Source organism: Arvicanthis niloticus, chromosome 6 (assembly GCF_011762505.2).
Source record: "Arvicanthis niloticus isolate mArvNil1 chromosome 6, mArvNil1.pat.X, whole genome shotgun sequence".
Classification (NCBI taxonomy): Eukaryota; Metazoa; Chordata; class Mammalia; order Rodentia; family Muridae; genus Arvicanthis; species Arvicanthis niloticus.
Genome location: NC_047663.1, coordinates 27,847,221 through 27,862,322, shown reverse-complemented (window position 1 = coordinate 27,862,322; position 15,102 = coordinate 27,847,221). Strand labels below are relative to the sequence as shown.

The window sequence follows — 15,102 nt, the reverse complement described above, 5'->3', positions numbered from 1 at the left end:
TAGTAAGCAGTCTTAATGGAGGCTTGTAGAATGCCATGCCAGATGCTGAATTATAAACCACGTAGAGGGGAAGGCCACTGTCTTCCCTCTTTTCCCTCAAGGCAACAAAGAAGCTGAAGATGAGGGCAAGGCAGTGCCACGTGATCAGGAAAGAGAGAACCCATAATCCCAGCCATAGCCAATGTGCCAAGGGAAGGCGGCTCCGGGTGCTTCCATGTCTGACTTTGAGGGATGGGGAGAAGACTGTCTCCCTGACAAACCTCAGGGTACATCCCAAAGAGGGTGGCAGAGGAGGAGCTCTGGAGAACCAGTGTGTGGGCATCCTCCAGGTTACCCCAGAGAGGCGTGGAAACTCAGTCCTATCTGAATAAAACTACCCGGTTGGAGCCAGAGCAGAGTCACAGCTAGGAGTCTGAGACTGAGGAGGATTCTGGGGCCTTTGAAATGTAAGGGACCTTCAAGGGACACACACCTTGGGCAAAGAAGAGGTCAAGCTCAGACAAGAGAAGAGTGAGAGGCAGGGGCCTGGGGGTGGGGGGGAGGCGGGGAGAAAGCTACATAAGGGAAAAAAATTCCCTGTGTTCTGGCTCCTTTCGGAGACTGGCCTAGCTGCCCAAGACAGACAGTGGGCTTGGCAAAAACACACCTCAGACAGGAAGGGTGGCTAAGGAGAGGTTCGGCTGGCGGCTGCTCAGGGCTGCTGTCCCAGCTCTCCCCTCCAGCTCTTCCCACCTCAGCCCACAGAGCCGGGCCAGGTCCAGCAAGCCCCCACCGATGGGGCCCTCTATATTTGAGTGAGTTGTTTGGGTGTCTGATGGTAAGCTCTAACTAACTGACCTCAAGTGGTAGGAGGTGGGCTCTGAGGGCACCCACCAGGGGCTCACCTCCGTGTGAGGCATAATTCTACCCACGCTTCCAGCCTTCTGCTCCAGGGTGTCCTCGGGAAAGTTCATGAAGGTCACGGGACTGTTCTCTGTGGTTCCATAAACAACCTAGAGAGGCCAAAAAGATGACAGCTTAGAGGGAAGTGAGGGACAGAGGAGGGCTGGGATGACCTACCCTAGGTAGCTGAATGGTGAGAACTGAGGTAATCAAGGGGACTAGAGCCAGAGGTCAGAAGCCAGAAGTGCAGCTCTCTATGTGGGGGCCCCTGGTCTGAAACCAAATTGAGACTAGAAGCCAATCTCTCATGGCCGGGGTTCCGACACTCCCCTATGACGCCTGTGGCTTCTGGCATCGCTCACATCCTTAGCTCTTCTCTCCGTCTCCAGGCTGCCTTGCTCCTACCTTCTGGATTTCAGGCCCCAACAGCCTCTGTCCCTCTCTTCCTAGCCAAAGGCCCCATAAACTTGATGAGAAAGGCAGCCTGGCTTGTGATTGAGCTGGGAGTGGTACAGACACACAGACACCACTCCCCCTTCAACCTGGGACAAGTGCCTGGCCTTAGGGTGGGTGCCCCACAAGCACTGGAGGCTTTCCTGTGCGTTTATTTTCATCAAAACAAAAATATAGCCAGAACATGAATTTTAAAGGCCTGTGGCATGCACGCTCGCACGCGCGCACGCACACACACACACACACACACCACTGCAACCTCCAGTGGTTAGAACATCCTGTGCAATAGAAAAACTAGCAGCCAGACTAAATATCATCAGAGAATATTCTAGGCCAAGAATGATCCCCCCCCCACACACACACCCCTTTCTAGAGGCATGGAGTAAGCAGGAATTAGGGAAGGGCAGGCTTAGAGACCAAACCCCACACCTATGTATTGGGTGTTATGAGAAGGTCTAGATACCTTGTCTTCTACCAGGTCTCTGTTGGTGGCCTCCATTCCTGCACACCATCAGGTGGTGTAGTTCTGGCATAGTTGAGGTATGGTTCCTCTACCACCTCCCAAAAACAGATGGCATCTCTGGCCAAGCAACCCAGAGCTTACCCTGGGCCAAAGCTGTAACCTGCCTGCTCACCCTCCCTTCTCCACAGGACTCCAGACACTGTGGCTGGCAAGTGAACAGAAGCCTGGTCCACTAGGGCGTGGCTGCCCACAACCTAGCATCTGGCTAGCCAGGGTTGGTCGCCTGTAGCCAGCACCCCACCTCTCACTAGCTCACATTGCCCAGCTTTGGTCTCTGCCAAGTACACATTGGCGCCACTAGGCCGCCACTCGGAGACCCCCCCCCCCCCACTTAGGGGTGGGTCCTAACCACCGGTGACGGGATCCGGAGATGAGGATATTTGGGGGGAGATTAAGAAGGAGACTGTGCAACCGTGCTTGTTCAGCGGCCTGTGGTCTCCAGGTGTGTTGCCAACCCCGTGGTTCACTCCCGCCACACACCAGTTCCCGCAGTTCTGTGTAGCCTTCAGCCCTAGAAAAGGGGTTGAGGGTGCAAAGAACGGAATAGGAAGCCCAGAACTAAGAGAGGGGTCGTGGATAAGCCCACAACCCGGAGCTCTTACAGGCCTGGAGCCACGGGCTCCGAGAAAGGGCAGAGGCAAACGCACCACTGTCAGCTAGCATCATCAACCAGTTCCCCCACCTCCTTGGGATGAACTGAGGAAGGTTTACCCCAAAGCGGGAGCCCAACCCACAGCGGCTCTCACGCTCTGCCTGCGCGGCACAACAGCCCCATTAAAGCACCGCCGGCTGGCCGACCGCGGTGAGACGCATCCGGCTGTCGGGCCCCACTTCCTCCCTCCTGGAGTCCAGGGTGACCTGTCTGCCAAGGGTGTATGGGGGAGGGGAACGTAGAGACTCAAACTTGAGCAAATAAATAAGTTCTGGGAACACATCCCTCTGCCCAGTGGAAATTCAGAGGCCCCTCGACACACCTATCTCTGTCTCCCCCACCTCGGGGTGTTGGTCCGGATAGAGGAGGGTAGGTAAAGGTGCAGCATAAGGTTTGCAAACAGGAATGAAGGGGTTGGGGTTCAGGGGAAGGGTCCTCAACCCTACACATGGTCTCCTCCTGTGAAAACAGCCCCTAGCCATCAAGGATAGGGGAGCATCTCTGGGCGGGAGGGGGTTAAATCAGTGGCTTCGATGCTCCACGTAGTTGCTGGCTCCGCTGCCAACTGCGGTCAAGGCTGCCCTATAAATGGGCCCGGAGACCCGAGAGTCGAGGACTTGTCGCTGCCTTAGCCCCCATCCCCGGCTCAAGGCGTCTCGACCATGGCCCGCGTGCTCTTATTCAGTCTCGTCTTTCTGGCCATCCTCCTGCCTGCGCTGGCCGCCTGCCCCCAAAACTGCCACTGCCATGGAGATCTGCAGCATGTCATCTGCGACAAGGTGGGGCTGCAGAAGATCCCCAAGGTATCGGAGACGACCAAACTGCTCAACCTCCAGCGCAACAACTTCCCGGTGCTGGCTGCCAACTCGTTTCGGACCATGCCGAACCTGGTCTCCCTGCACCTGCAGCACTGCAACATCCGCGAGGTGGCGGCTGGTGCCTTCCGAGGCCTGAAGCAGCTCATCTACCTGTACCTGTCCCACAATGACATTAGGGTGTTGCGAGCTGGAGCCTTCGATGACCTGACTGAACTCACGTACCTCTATCTAGACCACAACAAAGTGTCGGAACTGCCCCGGGGGCTGCTCTCCCCTCTGGTCAATCTCTTCATCCTGCAGCTCAACAACAACAAAATCAGAGAGCTGCGTGCTGGAGCCTTCCAGGGTGCCAAGGACCTGCGCTGGCTCTACCTGTCAGAAAATGCTCTCAGTTCCCTGCAGCCTGGTTCCCTGGATGATGTGGAGAACCTAGCCAAGTTCCACCTGGACAAGAACCAGCTGTCTAGTTACCCCTCAGCTGCCCTGAGCAAACTTCGGGTGGTGGAGGAGCTGAAACTGTCCCACAACCCTCTGAAGAGCATCCCAGACAATGCCTTCCAGTCCTTCGGCAGATACCTGGAGACCCTCTGGCTGGACAACACCAACCTGGAGAAGGTGAGTGCCCTGGCTTCTGGGCACATCGGGACAACATTCCCTCCTCCTGGACTACCTTGTCCCTTGGAGTATCCTCCAAAGCAAGGGGCTTTGCCACCTCTCTCTGCTTTGACACACCCCCTCTCCATCCCTCTCACCCTCACCTGGTCACGCTGCTGCTTCTCAGCAGTGCTCTTGGGACTCCTTATAAGAGATGGAACTGTTCTGGTCCCACAAATGGCCTCTGGGGAGGCATCTGCCGCAAACCCCATGGTGAACAGCAGACACTCTTCCTGTTGGGCTTTCCACCCCTCCAGTCTCCAGCAAGCCTACCATCCCACAAAGGAGGGTTTGTCTATTGAGGCACCTTCCAAAAGCTAAGAGAACACAAAGAAACCCTGTTCCCAGTGGGCACTGACCTGTGGTGCTGAGGTAAAGTGAGGAGCTGGAGGATGGGTTGGGGGGCAAGTACCTTAAGGAGAATTCCTCCACACCCTCAGAGACCCTGGTGGCTGTCCCGTTCCCTCCGTGGGTCCAAACATGCTCAATTTTATTGCAACCTCAGGTCCATTTCAAGTAAGTAGGGAAACCAAGACATGGAGAATTGTCTTGGCTTCACCAAGTTCTCTGGCTTGGTGCTCATGCAGCCCGTGAATGAACACATGCAATCCTTGGCACAAGCCCCCAAGTGTCTCTCCAGAGCACAGACTGACTGTCTCACAGTCCCCTAGACAGTTTGTTGACTTTTGCTTTCCCCAGTCACCAGATCCCTGACTCCTCAGTCTTTCCTCCCCAGGGATACTCAGTCTAGCCTGGTGGGGGCTGTATAGGAGAGCAGAATCCTTTTCTGGGAACTAGAAAATCACCCTGGTACACAGTTTCAGCCAGAAGGTTTGGGCAGAAACCAGAGCAAGGTAGAGGCTAGTTTTGTCTGTAGAGAATGTCACATCCCGGTCTGGTCTGTGAGAGGTTACAGATATGGAGCTGAGGGCAGAAGCTAACCTGGGCAGAGGCTAACCTTTGTCTGGGTAAATGGAGCCTTCTGGGTGGATCTTCTTTAGTCTGGCCTCACTCCAGCTGAAAGTAGACCACCCTGGTGCCAAAACTGTGGGCAGTAGAGCAGCATATGAAGGCTGATTTAGAATGAGGAGGCCAGAGAGAAACTGGCACCAGGGCTCAGGTGAGGGCACCAATACATTTCCTCTGGAACCATCCATCCTGGCCAAAGTCCCCACCGAGAAGGCTCCACAAATAGCATCTTGCAGAGGGCAGAAGAGCAATGAGGACACTACTGGGGGGAATCCTGGGACTCTGGGGATGTGGGGAGCCTGGGCCCACTGCCCATCCCATCAAAGACTGACCAGGTTCAGTGTGTGCCTGCCTGGGCACTCAGAGGCAAGCCCTGGCTGCTCCCCAGACCCAGTGTTTGTGCAGGGAGGGTGCTGCCTGGGAGGTGGGGGACAGGGTGTGGTCCTGCAGCTACTGTTTACTAGCTAGGTGACCCTGGCCAAAGGACTGAACTTTTTTCCATTTACACATTGGAAAGGATTCCTTCCCGCTCAAAAAAAAAAAAAAAAAAAAAAAAAAAAAGGTGTTGTGGATTACATCATTCAGACAACTCGGTCATTCTCAACAGGCCAGTGCTTGTTTTCCAGGGAAAGACCCTGGTCCTCTGAGAAGAGAGCCAGGAGAGCCTGGAGACTGGGGTTGAGGGGCTCACTCTGCTTCCACTTCCCTTTCCTCACAGTTCTCAGATGCTGCCTTCACGGGTGTGACCACACTGAAACACGTCCATCTGGAGAACAATCGTCTGAACCAATTGCCCTCCGCCTTCCCCTTTGACAACCTAGAGACCCTCACTCTCACCAACAACCCATGGAAATGCACATGCCAGCTCCGTGGCCTTCGGCGGTGAGAATATTCCTCCATATACCCGCCTCCCCCAGTCTGTCCTCCACATGATGGTCTTGCAGTACAACAGCCTGGCCACACATCCTAGTCAGCTACCTAGCAGGTCAGGCACTGAGTGGCTCTGTCCTCTCATTTGTCAAGTGAAGATGACAACTCCAGCTTTTTCTAGGGCCATAGTCCATCCTGGTCACTATCCCTTTCCCAGGCCTTCCCACCCAGCTTCTCCATGCCCAGCAACTCTTTGTCTCTGTAGGTGGTTGGAAGCCAAGACCTCTCGACCGGATGCTACCTGCTCCTCACCAGCCAAGTTCAAGGGTCAGCGTATTCGTGACACAGATGCCCTCCGCAGCTGCAAATCCCCCACCAAGAGGTCCAAGAAAGCCGGCCGCCATTAAACAGGTGGGGACCGGGTAGGGAGGCCACCACGGTCTACCTTTGGAGATTCCAGATGGGGTGCTGGTATATCCCATGACACCACCCCTGAAGGAGCAATCCTCTGTCTTACAAGAAAAGGAGGAGAGGATTGGGTGTCCTCTCCAAGGGCTTGGCTTAGGACGTTTCTGGTTCCCTTTGATGCCTCTGGGTGACTGGAACCCTGATACCCATCTTCCCTCACTGCAGGTCCTGATCCAGCCAGTCCTGGTGACTGCCTTCCGCTGGAGAGACTACTGATGTCCCTGACCACCATCATCCACACCTTCTCCCACAGCCTCTGTGGATGCACAGAGCTACCCCACACCTAGGTACATCCTGGCAGGGCGCACTGGGCTCTCTATCACCACCCCAGCTCCACCCAGCAGGGTCCTAGGGAGGACACAGACCCCCCTCCCCAGCCACTGTGCCTGGGCTCTGCTATGGCTCCTCTCAGAGAAGATATTGTAGAACCTCCTACCCTCTGTCCATCAGAACTAAAGTCCAGTGGTCACTGGGATGACCACATCATTACCACCTTCCTGAGCTCCCTCCTTCCCTGCCATTTGGAAACAAACAGCAGGCCCTTGAACGACCCAGATTGTCAGAAAGAATTTCAGGCCCATGCCCCAACTCTGCCAGCCCTTGTCTGTCAGGACGTCCTAACAGGATACCAGTAGCGCTTGGCTGCACATCCTTCGATGCCGCGTTTCCGCCTGGATTTCTATAAACATAAATGTATGTGTGTACAACACTCACTTCCTCTCACCTATACCTCAGCATGTAATAGTTAATAACTCACACCGTCTTGCTTTACCTCTGCTTCCTAAGCAGAGAATAAGCTGGGAGTTCAACTTTGGTCCGGCTTGTCAGTCCCTACTCACTGCGGGCCTGGCCAGTCCCCGACATACGGTGGCTCTAATAACCACTCACCACCAACTCCTTCATGTTCATCTTGTTGATGATGGCTCGAATCAGTTCTGGGGGTGCTGGGGACCCAGCAATCACACCTGGATCAGGAAGAAGAGCTGATGGGATCGACGGTAGAAACCTGTAATGCCAACTACTTGGGAGGCTGAGACAGGAGGATTGCAGATTTAAAGTCTGACTAGGATAGAGTGAGTTCTAGGCCAGCTTGGGTAGCTTAGAGAGAGCCTGTCTCAAAAACAGGAAGGCTGGAGACTGTTCTGTCATAGAACACTTGCCTAACATTCAGGAGGCCCTGGGTTCAATCCTCAGTATGAGAGAGAGAGATGGGGCAGCAGAGACAGACAGAGACCAAGAGAAAGAGAGACAAAGAGACAGAGGGATAGAGACAGAGAGACAGAGACAGAGAGGTATAGAAAGAGGGGGCACAGAGGGACAGAGAGAGAGAGAGAGAGAGAGAGAGAGAGAGAGAGAGAGAGAGAGAGAAGCTAACACATTTTCTCCATTTTTAAGGGTTGCTAGACCCCTTTCACTTACTCATGTAAAGGGGAGAGACCCCATGTATGTGTTAAAACACATAAAAGCTGAGGTTGGCTCAGCATTCGGGGACACTTGGGAATTCTCCCCTCCCATCTGTATTTCTACAGTGTCTTCCCTACCTCCTCTATAAAAACCTGGCTTTACTGGGGCCATGGAGAACGACCTTCCCCAAACCTTGACGGCACCTCACCTCCACGAATGGTTGTGAAATCATAACTGGAGAAGTCTGGCTGATTCAGAATATCCACAAACATGGTGGGTGTGCCGTACAGGATGGTGCCTCTGCACAAAGGAAGGACAGAAAATTAGGTTTAGAAGAGAGAGGAACCCCTTTCTCCCCCACCCCTCATGAACTCTCAGTGAGGGCCAAATTTGTGGGGAACAGAAGCTCAAGAGGAGGGGAACCTGGTCCTCTAGCCCCCACTCCCACCCATCCAGGGTCCCCTGGCTGGAGGGAGGAAGCATCTTAGAGAAGGAGGGTGGGTCCAGGAGTGAGGATTTGGAGGGGTCCTATCAGCCCACAGGTGGCTTGTCCACCAATGCCCACTTCTCTCTGCTGATGGCTTCCAGTGCCTTCTTGCCATTGAAGCTTGGAGAAGACAGGAGGAGGGTGGCACCGTGCACCATAGACACCATTGTGCCCCCCACGGAGCCCAGGCAGTGGTACAGGGGACTGGGCAGGACCAAGCGCAACTCCTCTGCAGTCTAGAGATGGAGACAGGGGGCTGGGTCTATCACGGAGCCAGTTCTCCCGGCCAGCAGGGGGAGCCGGCAAGCTGTCTCACTCCTTGCCCAGCTGTTCCCCCAACAGCCTGTATAAACCTCACCAGGGCCCATCCCAGCCTTACCTTTGTAGGCATCTTCAGACGCTGGCCTATCAGGATGGAGTTGTTTACGATGTTGTGGTGGGAAAGAGTGGCCCCCTTGGGGTTTCCAGTTGTCCCCTAAGAAGATAAGCAAGTGACAGCTTGTCCTTTTTCTCCGTTTCCTTCCCATCCTTGGCCACACAGCTCAAGGGGGGCTGGGAGCAGAGTCAGAAGAGTAGGATATGGTTGTCCTGAGTCCACTTCCTCCTTTTGTTCATGCACAATGAGCTGTGCAGGGCCAGATGTTAGCATCCAGAATGCAAAAGAGAACACAATGCCTCCTTCAGCCTGTTTACACGCCATGTAATGTGGTACAGAGGACTCTACCACAGACTGGGTTTAGGATCGATCTCTCTCTCTCTCTCTCTCTCTCTCTCTCTCTCTCTCCCTCTCCCTCTCCCTCTCCCTCTCCCTCTCCCTCTCCCTCTCCCTCTCCCTCTCCCTCTCCCTCTCCCTCTCCCTCTCCCTCTCCCTCTCCCTCTCCCTCTCTCTCTCTGAGCCTGATTCTCCTTAATGAACTCTCTGAGCTCTGTAATTGTGTGAACCTGCTCTGTACTGGAAGCAACAGGACCCAGAAGGGAGATGTGACCACACCAAACAAAACCAAACTAAAAATCCCCAAAACACCAGCTGCTAATTTTTCTGAGGCGAAAGGAAGGCTGGAGGCCAGAGTGAGGAGAGAGGGCTGCACTCATCTTTCAGCCGTCTCCCTTATTTCAGGAAGGGGCCTCCTGGCAGGGCACAAATTGAAACTGGAGACTGTTGTCCTACCGAAGTAAACTGGATGTTGATGGGGTCGTGACAGGACAAGAACCGCTGGTTGTACCGCATCTGGGCTAGGTTCTGCTCCTTGCCACCAGCTGCCACCACGTCATCCAGGAGCAGGGTCCCCGGCAAAGGGGCATCCACTGAGATGACTGTAGTCAGGTCTGGGAGCCTAGGAGACAGAGAAGATAGTGACAAATGGCTAATAGACAGCCCAGGAAGACATCAGCTCCTTGGGTAGGAGGTAAGATTCTGAGATGTCACATGATATTCCCCCAATGCAGGACATACCCACCTCTCACTCTTCAGGGCCCCTGGCTGGGACTTTTCCAGCTCAGGACAGATCTGCTTCAGGATGTTGTAGTATTGCTGGGTCTTGAATTGTTTAGGGAACACAATACCTTTGCAGCCTACCTGTGAGAGAAGAAGTCCCCTACCTGTGGTCAGCAGGAAGCCCCAGACTTAGGAGTCCTCAGTAATCAGTAGTTTTCTTTCTTATATATATGAATAGCTATCCTGACACACCCATGTAGCAACACACACACACACACACTACCCTGATATACATACTCCACCCACGACACCCATATCAGTCAATGACTGACCCTCTCTGTGGGGCTAAGACCTTCCAACCTCGAAGCCTGAGGAAAAACACTTCATCCAATGCTATCCACTGAGCATGCCCTTTCTCATCCAATTAGCCTCTACAAAACAGCATCAGAAATGCTCCCTCTCCTCCAGGAGCAAGTGGTACCTTTCTGAGGACATATTCCAGTTCTGAGGACTGGTAGGCTGGGTTCACAGACACCTGGTGGAACAGAGAGAATATGCTAGCATCTTGTAAAGATGCTCCATGCTCTTACCGCTCCCCTCAGAAGGAGCAAGGCGGCACACCACTCAGCCAGGGCTCTTTGGTGATCCTGGAACAAAAGCACCACCAAGCCTGAAGCCAGACAGAACTTGTTTAGTTCTGTATCTAAGAGGTTCCCCTTGAACGACATCCCTCCACATACCCAGTTGTGCCAGGTAAACCCCTTCTTACCAGGATGATGCCCGCCTGGGCAGTGGCCAGCTGAATAAGCACCCATGCATAGGAGTTGGGTCCCCACATGCCCAGCCGGTCACCCTTGCGGAGGCCAACGCTCAGAAGACCAGAAGCAGCTTTGTCCACCTGGTACAAGCAGAAAGGGACAACGGATAAGTTGAAGACAAGCAGGAGGGACCCCTGATTCCTACTCTCTATCTTAGCCCGAGATTCATCAGGAACAAAGATCGCCAGGCCTTGGTGAACTCAGTGCGGTAAAGGTGGGAACACAGTAAACAAATATTCCAGGAAGAACAGTGGGGTCCTCGGGCATCCCTGTCACACTGCCCCATGGCCACCCGCCCACTCTCCAGCTCTACTCAACTACAGCATCTAGGGACCAGCAGCTGCTCTTTGAAGGTTCTAGGTCAGTACCTACCTCCTCCTTGAGCTGTGCAAAGCTCAGCCTGATGTTTTCATGGAGGACCACCAAGGCCTCTCTGTTGGGGAACCTCTGCGCTGTGGTATCAAGGCATTCACCCACAGTTGTGTTCACAAGATGGGAGTCGGTGTGGCCCTGAATGTAGCTGAGGCCACCAATGGGCAAGGGGTTGGTGCAGTTCACCATTCCAGAGCTGTGGAGAGAGAGGAACCATGGACTGGCCAGCCTAACACCAACACTCTGGCCCACTTAGCTAATTAGGAGTCTAGCTGATTACAATATGTTGGTATGTTGAGGACTGACAGGTTTTCTCTAGAGTGTGTGTGTGTGTGTGTGTGTGTGTGTGTGTGTGTGTGTGTTAGAGAGAGAGAGAGACAGAGACAGAGACAGAGAGACAGAGAGAGAGTCTACTGTATCCCAGGCTGGCCTCAAATTCACTATGATTTAGCAGAGGATGTTCCTGACCCTCTAGGACAACAAGCATGCACCACTACCACATCCAGTTTCATTCTCTGCTGGAGCTCAAACTACATCCTCAGTCCCTCCCCAGATCTTATAAACTTAGACTATCCTCTCTTACACTCCTTTCCTAATCACAAGCTTAACCTCCAAGCAGCAGGTTGGGGACCAGGCTAACCTAAGCTGGGGCCAAAGGGCCTCCTGTACCTTCCTGGAAATGATGAGGTACCCAGGGGTGACTGGAGAAGCTCATGCAGAGACACTGGCCCTGTGCCCCAGCCCCTGCCTCCTGGAGGCTGACAGTTGCTATGGTTCTTCCTAGAGAACCAGTGAAGTCCATGGTTGGACCCAGAGCTGGGGTCCAGGGCTTTGGGTTTCTCGGATCCTCAGTGGGCCAGTTTATCTCTTTTGGGTCAGAAGTCCAAAGACAGAATAGGCAAGAGGTTTAGGGATGGGATGGTGGCACTAGGAGGGACTGATGAAAGGTTGAGTAAGAACTGGGAAAGAAGAGAGTCCACATTTTCCTGGCAGTGCCCTCAGGCTCCCACTTTAAGATGCTGTGGCAAAGCAGAGGCTATTGCATCCAGAAAAGGACCACAGTACTTAGACGGTATGGTGACCTCAAGCACCACAGGACTACAGAAGAGCCACTGGTGCCCAGTAAGGATGTCATATGTCATACACTAGCCAACTCAGACTGTCCCTGCAAAAGAAACTCCACCTCCTTTCCATCACCCTCAGGGAACAGGTTTTTTTTTTTTTTTTTTTTTTTTTTTTTTTTTTTTTTCCACGCACCTGGAACCTCAGCAGCTGGAAAGCTGATGAGAGAAGGCCAGCCTGAGCTACATGTGAGTACCAGGCCAGCTCCAGTTACTATGAAACAAGATCATGCAAAGCAGGTGAGAATTAGGCTCACGGATTCTCAAAGGGAGAAGGCTGATTAGCAAAGATGCCAAGAGTCAGAAACGATAGGGAACACCTAAGTAGGAAATGGAAGCCAGAGCAACTGCCGCATGTTACTGTCAGGCCGGCTCTGCCTGGCCGTCTTCTTTGTATTCATCCGAAAATACCTAACTTCCTTGTCATTTTCTCCGTACTTCTACCAAGTAACACAGGAGGGTAGGGTAGTGTTAAGGAGAGAGCAGTTTCTCCAGAGTTAATAATTCTAGAAACTCAGGGCTGGAGAGATGGCTCAGCACTTAAAAGCATGTGACTGTCCTTTCTGAAGTTCAATTTGCAACTCCCACAAGGCAGCTCATAAGAAATTGTTATTTCCGGTTCCAGGAGGAAGTCAAATGCCCTCTTCTGGCCGCCACAAGAATTGCATGCATATGGTACAAAGATGTATGCACAGACCAAATGATGATGATGATGATGATGATGATGATGATAAAAACCGGCTCATACAAAACATAAAAAACAAAACCATAAAATAATAAATAAATAAAACGTTTTTTAAAAAGAGTTCTAGAAACTCATACCAGTATAATTTGCTCATAAAGAGAGGATCCACCCCAGTCATTTAGGCAAGTCGAAGGCCTGAGCAATTTTCCTTCTCTGCACACACCCTGAACACCTGACCCCAAAGCATAGCTGCTTTTTTCTTTTTATGTTCTTTAAAAGAACTGGGGAAGGGGGGACTTTTAATAGAAATGTGTGTTTCTTCATGAGGATGGGAGACACTGATAGAGCCAGGAGAGCCTGTCACTCTCTCTCTAATAATCAAAGAAAAGTAACGACGCAGCTTCCATTGGGAATTGCAAAACCCAAGGCCTTCTGCGGCCAGGTGGGACTGGAGCCAAGTAGGTGCTGTGAAGGATCAAGAGAAAAAGCACAGCCTCAACTTAGAGAGTCGGGGTGTGGGAAATTCAAGCCCAGAACTGTTTTCCTAAGAGAACAAGGAAGTTAAAGAAAAAACAACATTCTCTTACTCCTCCATGTTAGCAACTCATGTAGTCACACTTCATGTGCAGACTGAGTGTCTGGAACGTAGCGAATACCCCAGCAAACAACTAGCTGCCCACGGACAGACAACGGGGCTTAGGGCGGAGGCTTAGAGGAAACCATTTGCCTGATGTATGTGAAGACCCAGGTTCAGTTCTCATCACTGTAGGGGGGGGGGGGCGGGTGAGGGGTGAGGAGAGGCAAAGCAAAGGATCTGAAGACACATCGAAAGGATCTAAACACACAACAGGCATATAACACACAAATTAAAACTACTATTCTCTCTGAGGGTCTAGGAAGATGGCTGGGTCAGGAACTGGTCACCAAACAAGCATGAAGACTCCAGTCTGAGCCTTAGAACCTATGTAAAAAGTTGGTGCGTACCTTTAATCCAGCACTCAGGAGACAGACGCAGGTGGCTGGCTGACTGTGAGTTCAAGGCCAGCCTGATCTTTAGAGTGAGTTCTAGTACAGCCAAAGATAGACAGAAGAACCCATCTCAAAAACACCAACGCCAACAACAACAGAACAAAACAAAACCAGAAAAAAACCAAACCAAACCAAAACAAAACATAGTCTCCTAGCCGTGGGGAGGTAGAGACAGGGCAACTCCAGGCTCACTGCTAGAGAATAGCAGACCAATGAAAGGTTCTGTCTTAAAAGCCAGAGTAGCTAGAGTTGGAAGGAATGATACTTGAGGTCATCTGGCCTCTACGTGTATGCACATATATGTTCAAGCACACACCTACAGCACAACGTGTATATCTGAGTGTGCATGTACACACACGCACACAATTACGAGGCACTAGCCCATTTGTATTGAACGGGTAGAAGGTAAAACACAGAATCCGAGTAAGCGACCCCGAGTGTCATGAGGCTGTACAGAAACCGGGGTCCTCCTCCACTGCTGGCAAGAGCATAAAGACTTTTGTTCCACCACTGTGGAAAATTGGGCGCGGTTCTTCCAAAGGTGACACATATAGAATCGACATGTGACCTAACAACTCTACTTGTAAAAATATAACCCCCCCACCCCACCCCGCCAAAACCTTCAAAGCGAGTGTTCAAATTGCTCAGTGAAAATATCAGGAGGTTGGGATTTTGGAGACCACTGTCAATAAGGTCCCTACCGTTCAGCCATGAGGACCTGGATTTGGATCCTTGGCGCCCATGGAAAAAGCTGGCACCGTGTGTGTGTGTGTGTGTGTGTGTGTGTGTGTGTGTGTGTGTGTAGCTAATGCCTGCAGCTCTGGGAGAAAGGAGTGAGCCAAGCTAGCCAAGCCCACAAACTTCATATTCCCTGGGAGATCTGTGTCAGAAAGAGGAGTTGGCTCAGGATGTAGAGGTTCTTGCTGCCAAGCCCTGTGACCTGAGTTGGAAGAAGAGATGACTCCCACAAACTTTGTTCTGACACACACACACACACACACAGGTGTAAAGCAATTTAAGACACTTAGGTTGACCTCTGCCCTCCCGCCACAAGCACATACACCAACATTACTCACATCCGCCCTACCCCACCCCCATGAGAAATTACAGGAGATCCTGTCTGAAGCTTTCAATTATCAAATAAAAAGCAACTGTTTACCCGAAAGATTAAAAAGCCAGAAAAATGAGATAATAGCCTTATTTCCTAAACAAGTCTGTTTCAGTCTGAATGATAATGACGCCCCCCTCTGTCTTAATCCTTACACACACACACACACACACACACACACACACACACACACACACATGTGGGCAGTGTAGGAAGCACCGTCGTAGAGTTTGCATGTATAAGGCTTTGAGATTGATTCCTAAGGGTGGGGGTGGAGAGTCACCTCCTGTAACCCAGTGTTAACTAATCAGTGCTCTTTCCATAGTTCCCTTCCGTCCAGCTTTACAAGGAAAG

General features: G+C 52.1%; 2 protein-coding genes across 2 annotated transcripts in view; one reads left to right on the top strand and one right to left on the bottom strand.

Annotated features, from left to right (window-relative positions):
- Acsf2 (acyl-CoA synthetase family member 2) overlaps window positions 1-15,102 on the bottom strand; it is a 40,931-nt gene that overhangs the window by 3,347 nt on the left and 22,482 nt on the right. The window contains exons 2-11 of the mRNA XM_034506472.2: window positions 10,806-11,001; window positions 10,385-10,513; window positions 10,097-10,150; window positions 9,638-9,756; window positions 9,349-9,514; window positions 8,560-8,655; window positions 8,259-8,416; window positions 7,902-7,993; window positions 7,178-7,254; window positions 885-992 (exon numbers count right to left, since the gene is read on the bottom strand). Of these exons, the coding sequence (XP_034362363.1) occupies window positions 885-992; window positions 7,178-7,254; window positions 7,902-7,993; window positions 8,259-8,416; window positions 8,560-8,655; window positions 9,349-9,514; window positions 9,638-9,756; window positions 10,097-10,150; window positions 10,385-10,513; window positions 10,806-11,001 (1,195 nt within the window). The remainder of the gene's footprint in view (window positions 1-884; window positions 993-7,177; window positions 7,255-7,901; window positions 7,994-8,258; window positions 8,417-8,559; window positions 8,656-9,348; window positions 9,515-9,637; window positions 9,757-10,096; window positions 10,151-10,384; window positions 10,514-10,805; window positions 11,002-15,102) is intronic.
- Window positions 3,040-6,597, top strand: Chad (chondroadherin). Its single transcript, XM_034506474.2, has 4 exons — window positions 3,040-3,943; window positions 5,670-5,833; window positions 6,087-6,232; window positions 6,455-6,597. The coding sequence occupies exons 1-3, from the start codon at window positions 3,173-3,175 to the stop codon at window positions 6,226-6,228; spliced, it is 1,077 nt and encodes a 358-aa protein (XP_034362365.1). The 5' UTR covers window positions 3,040-3,172; the 3' UTR covers window positions 6,229-6,232; window positions 6,455-6,597.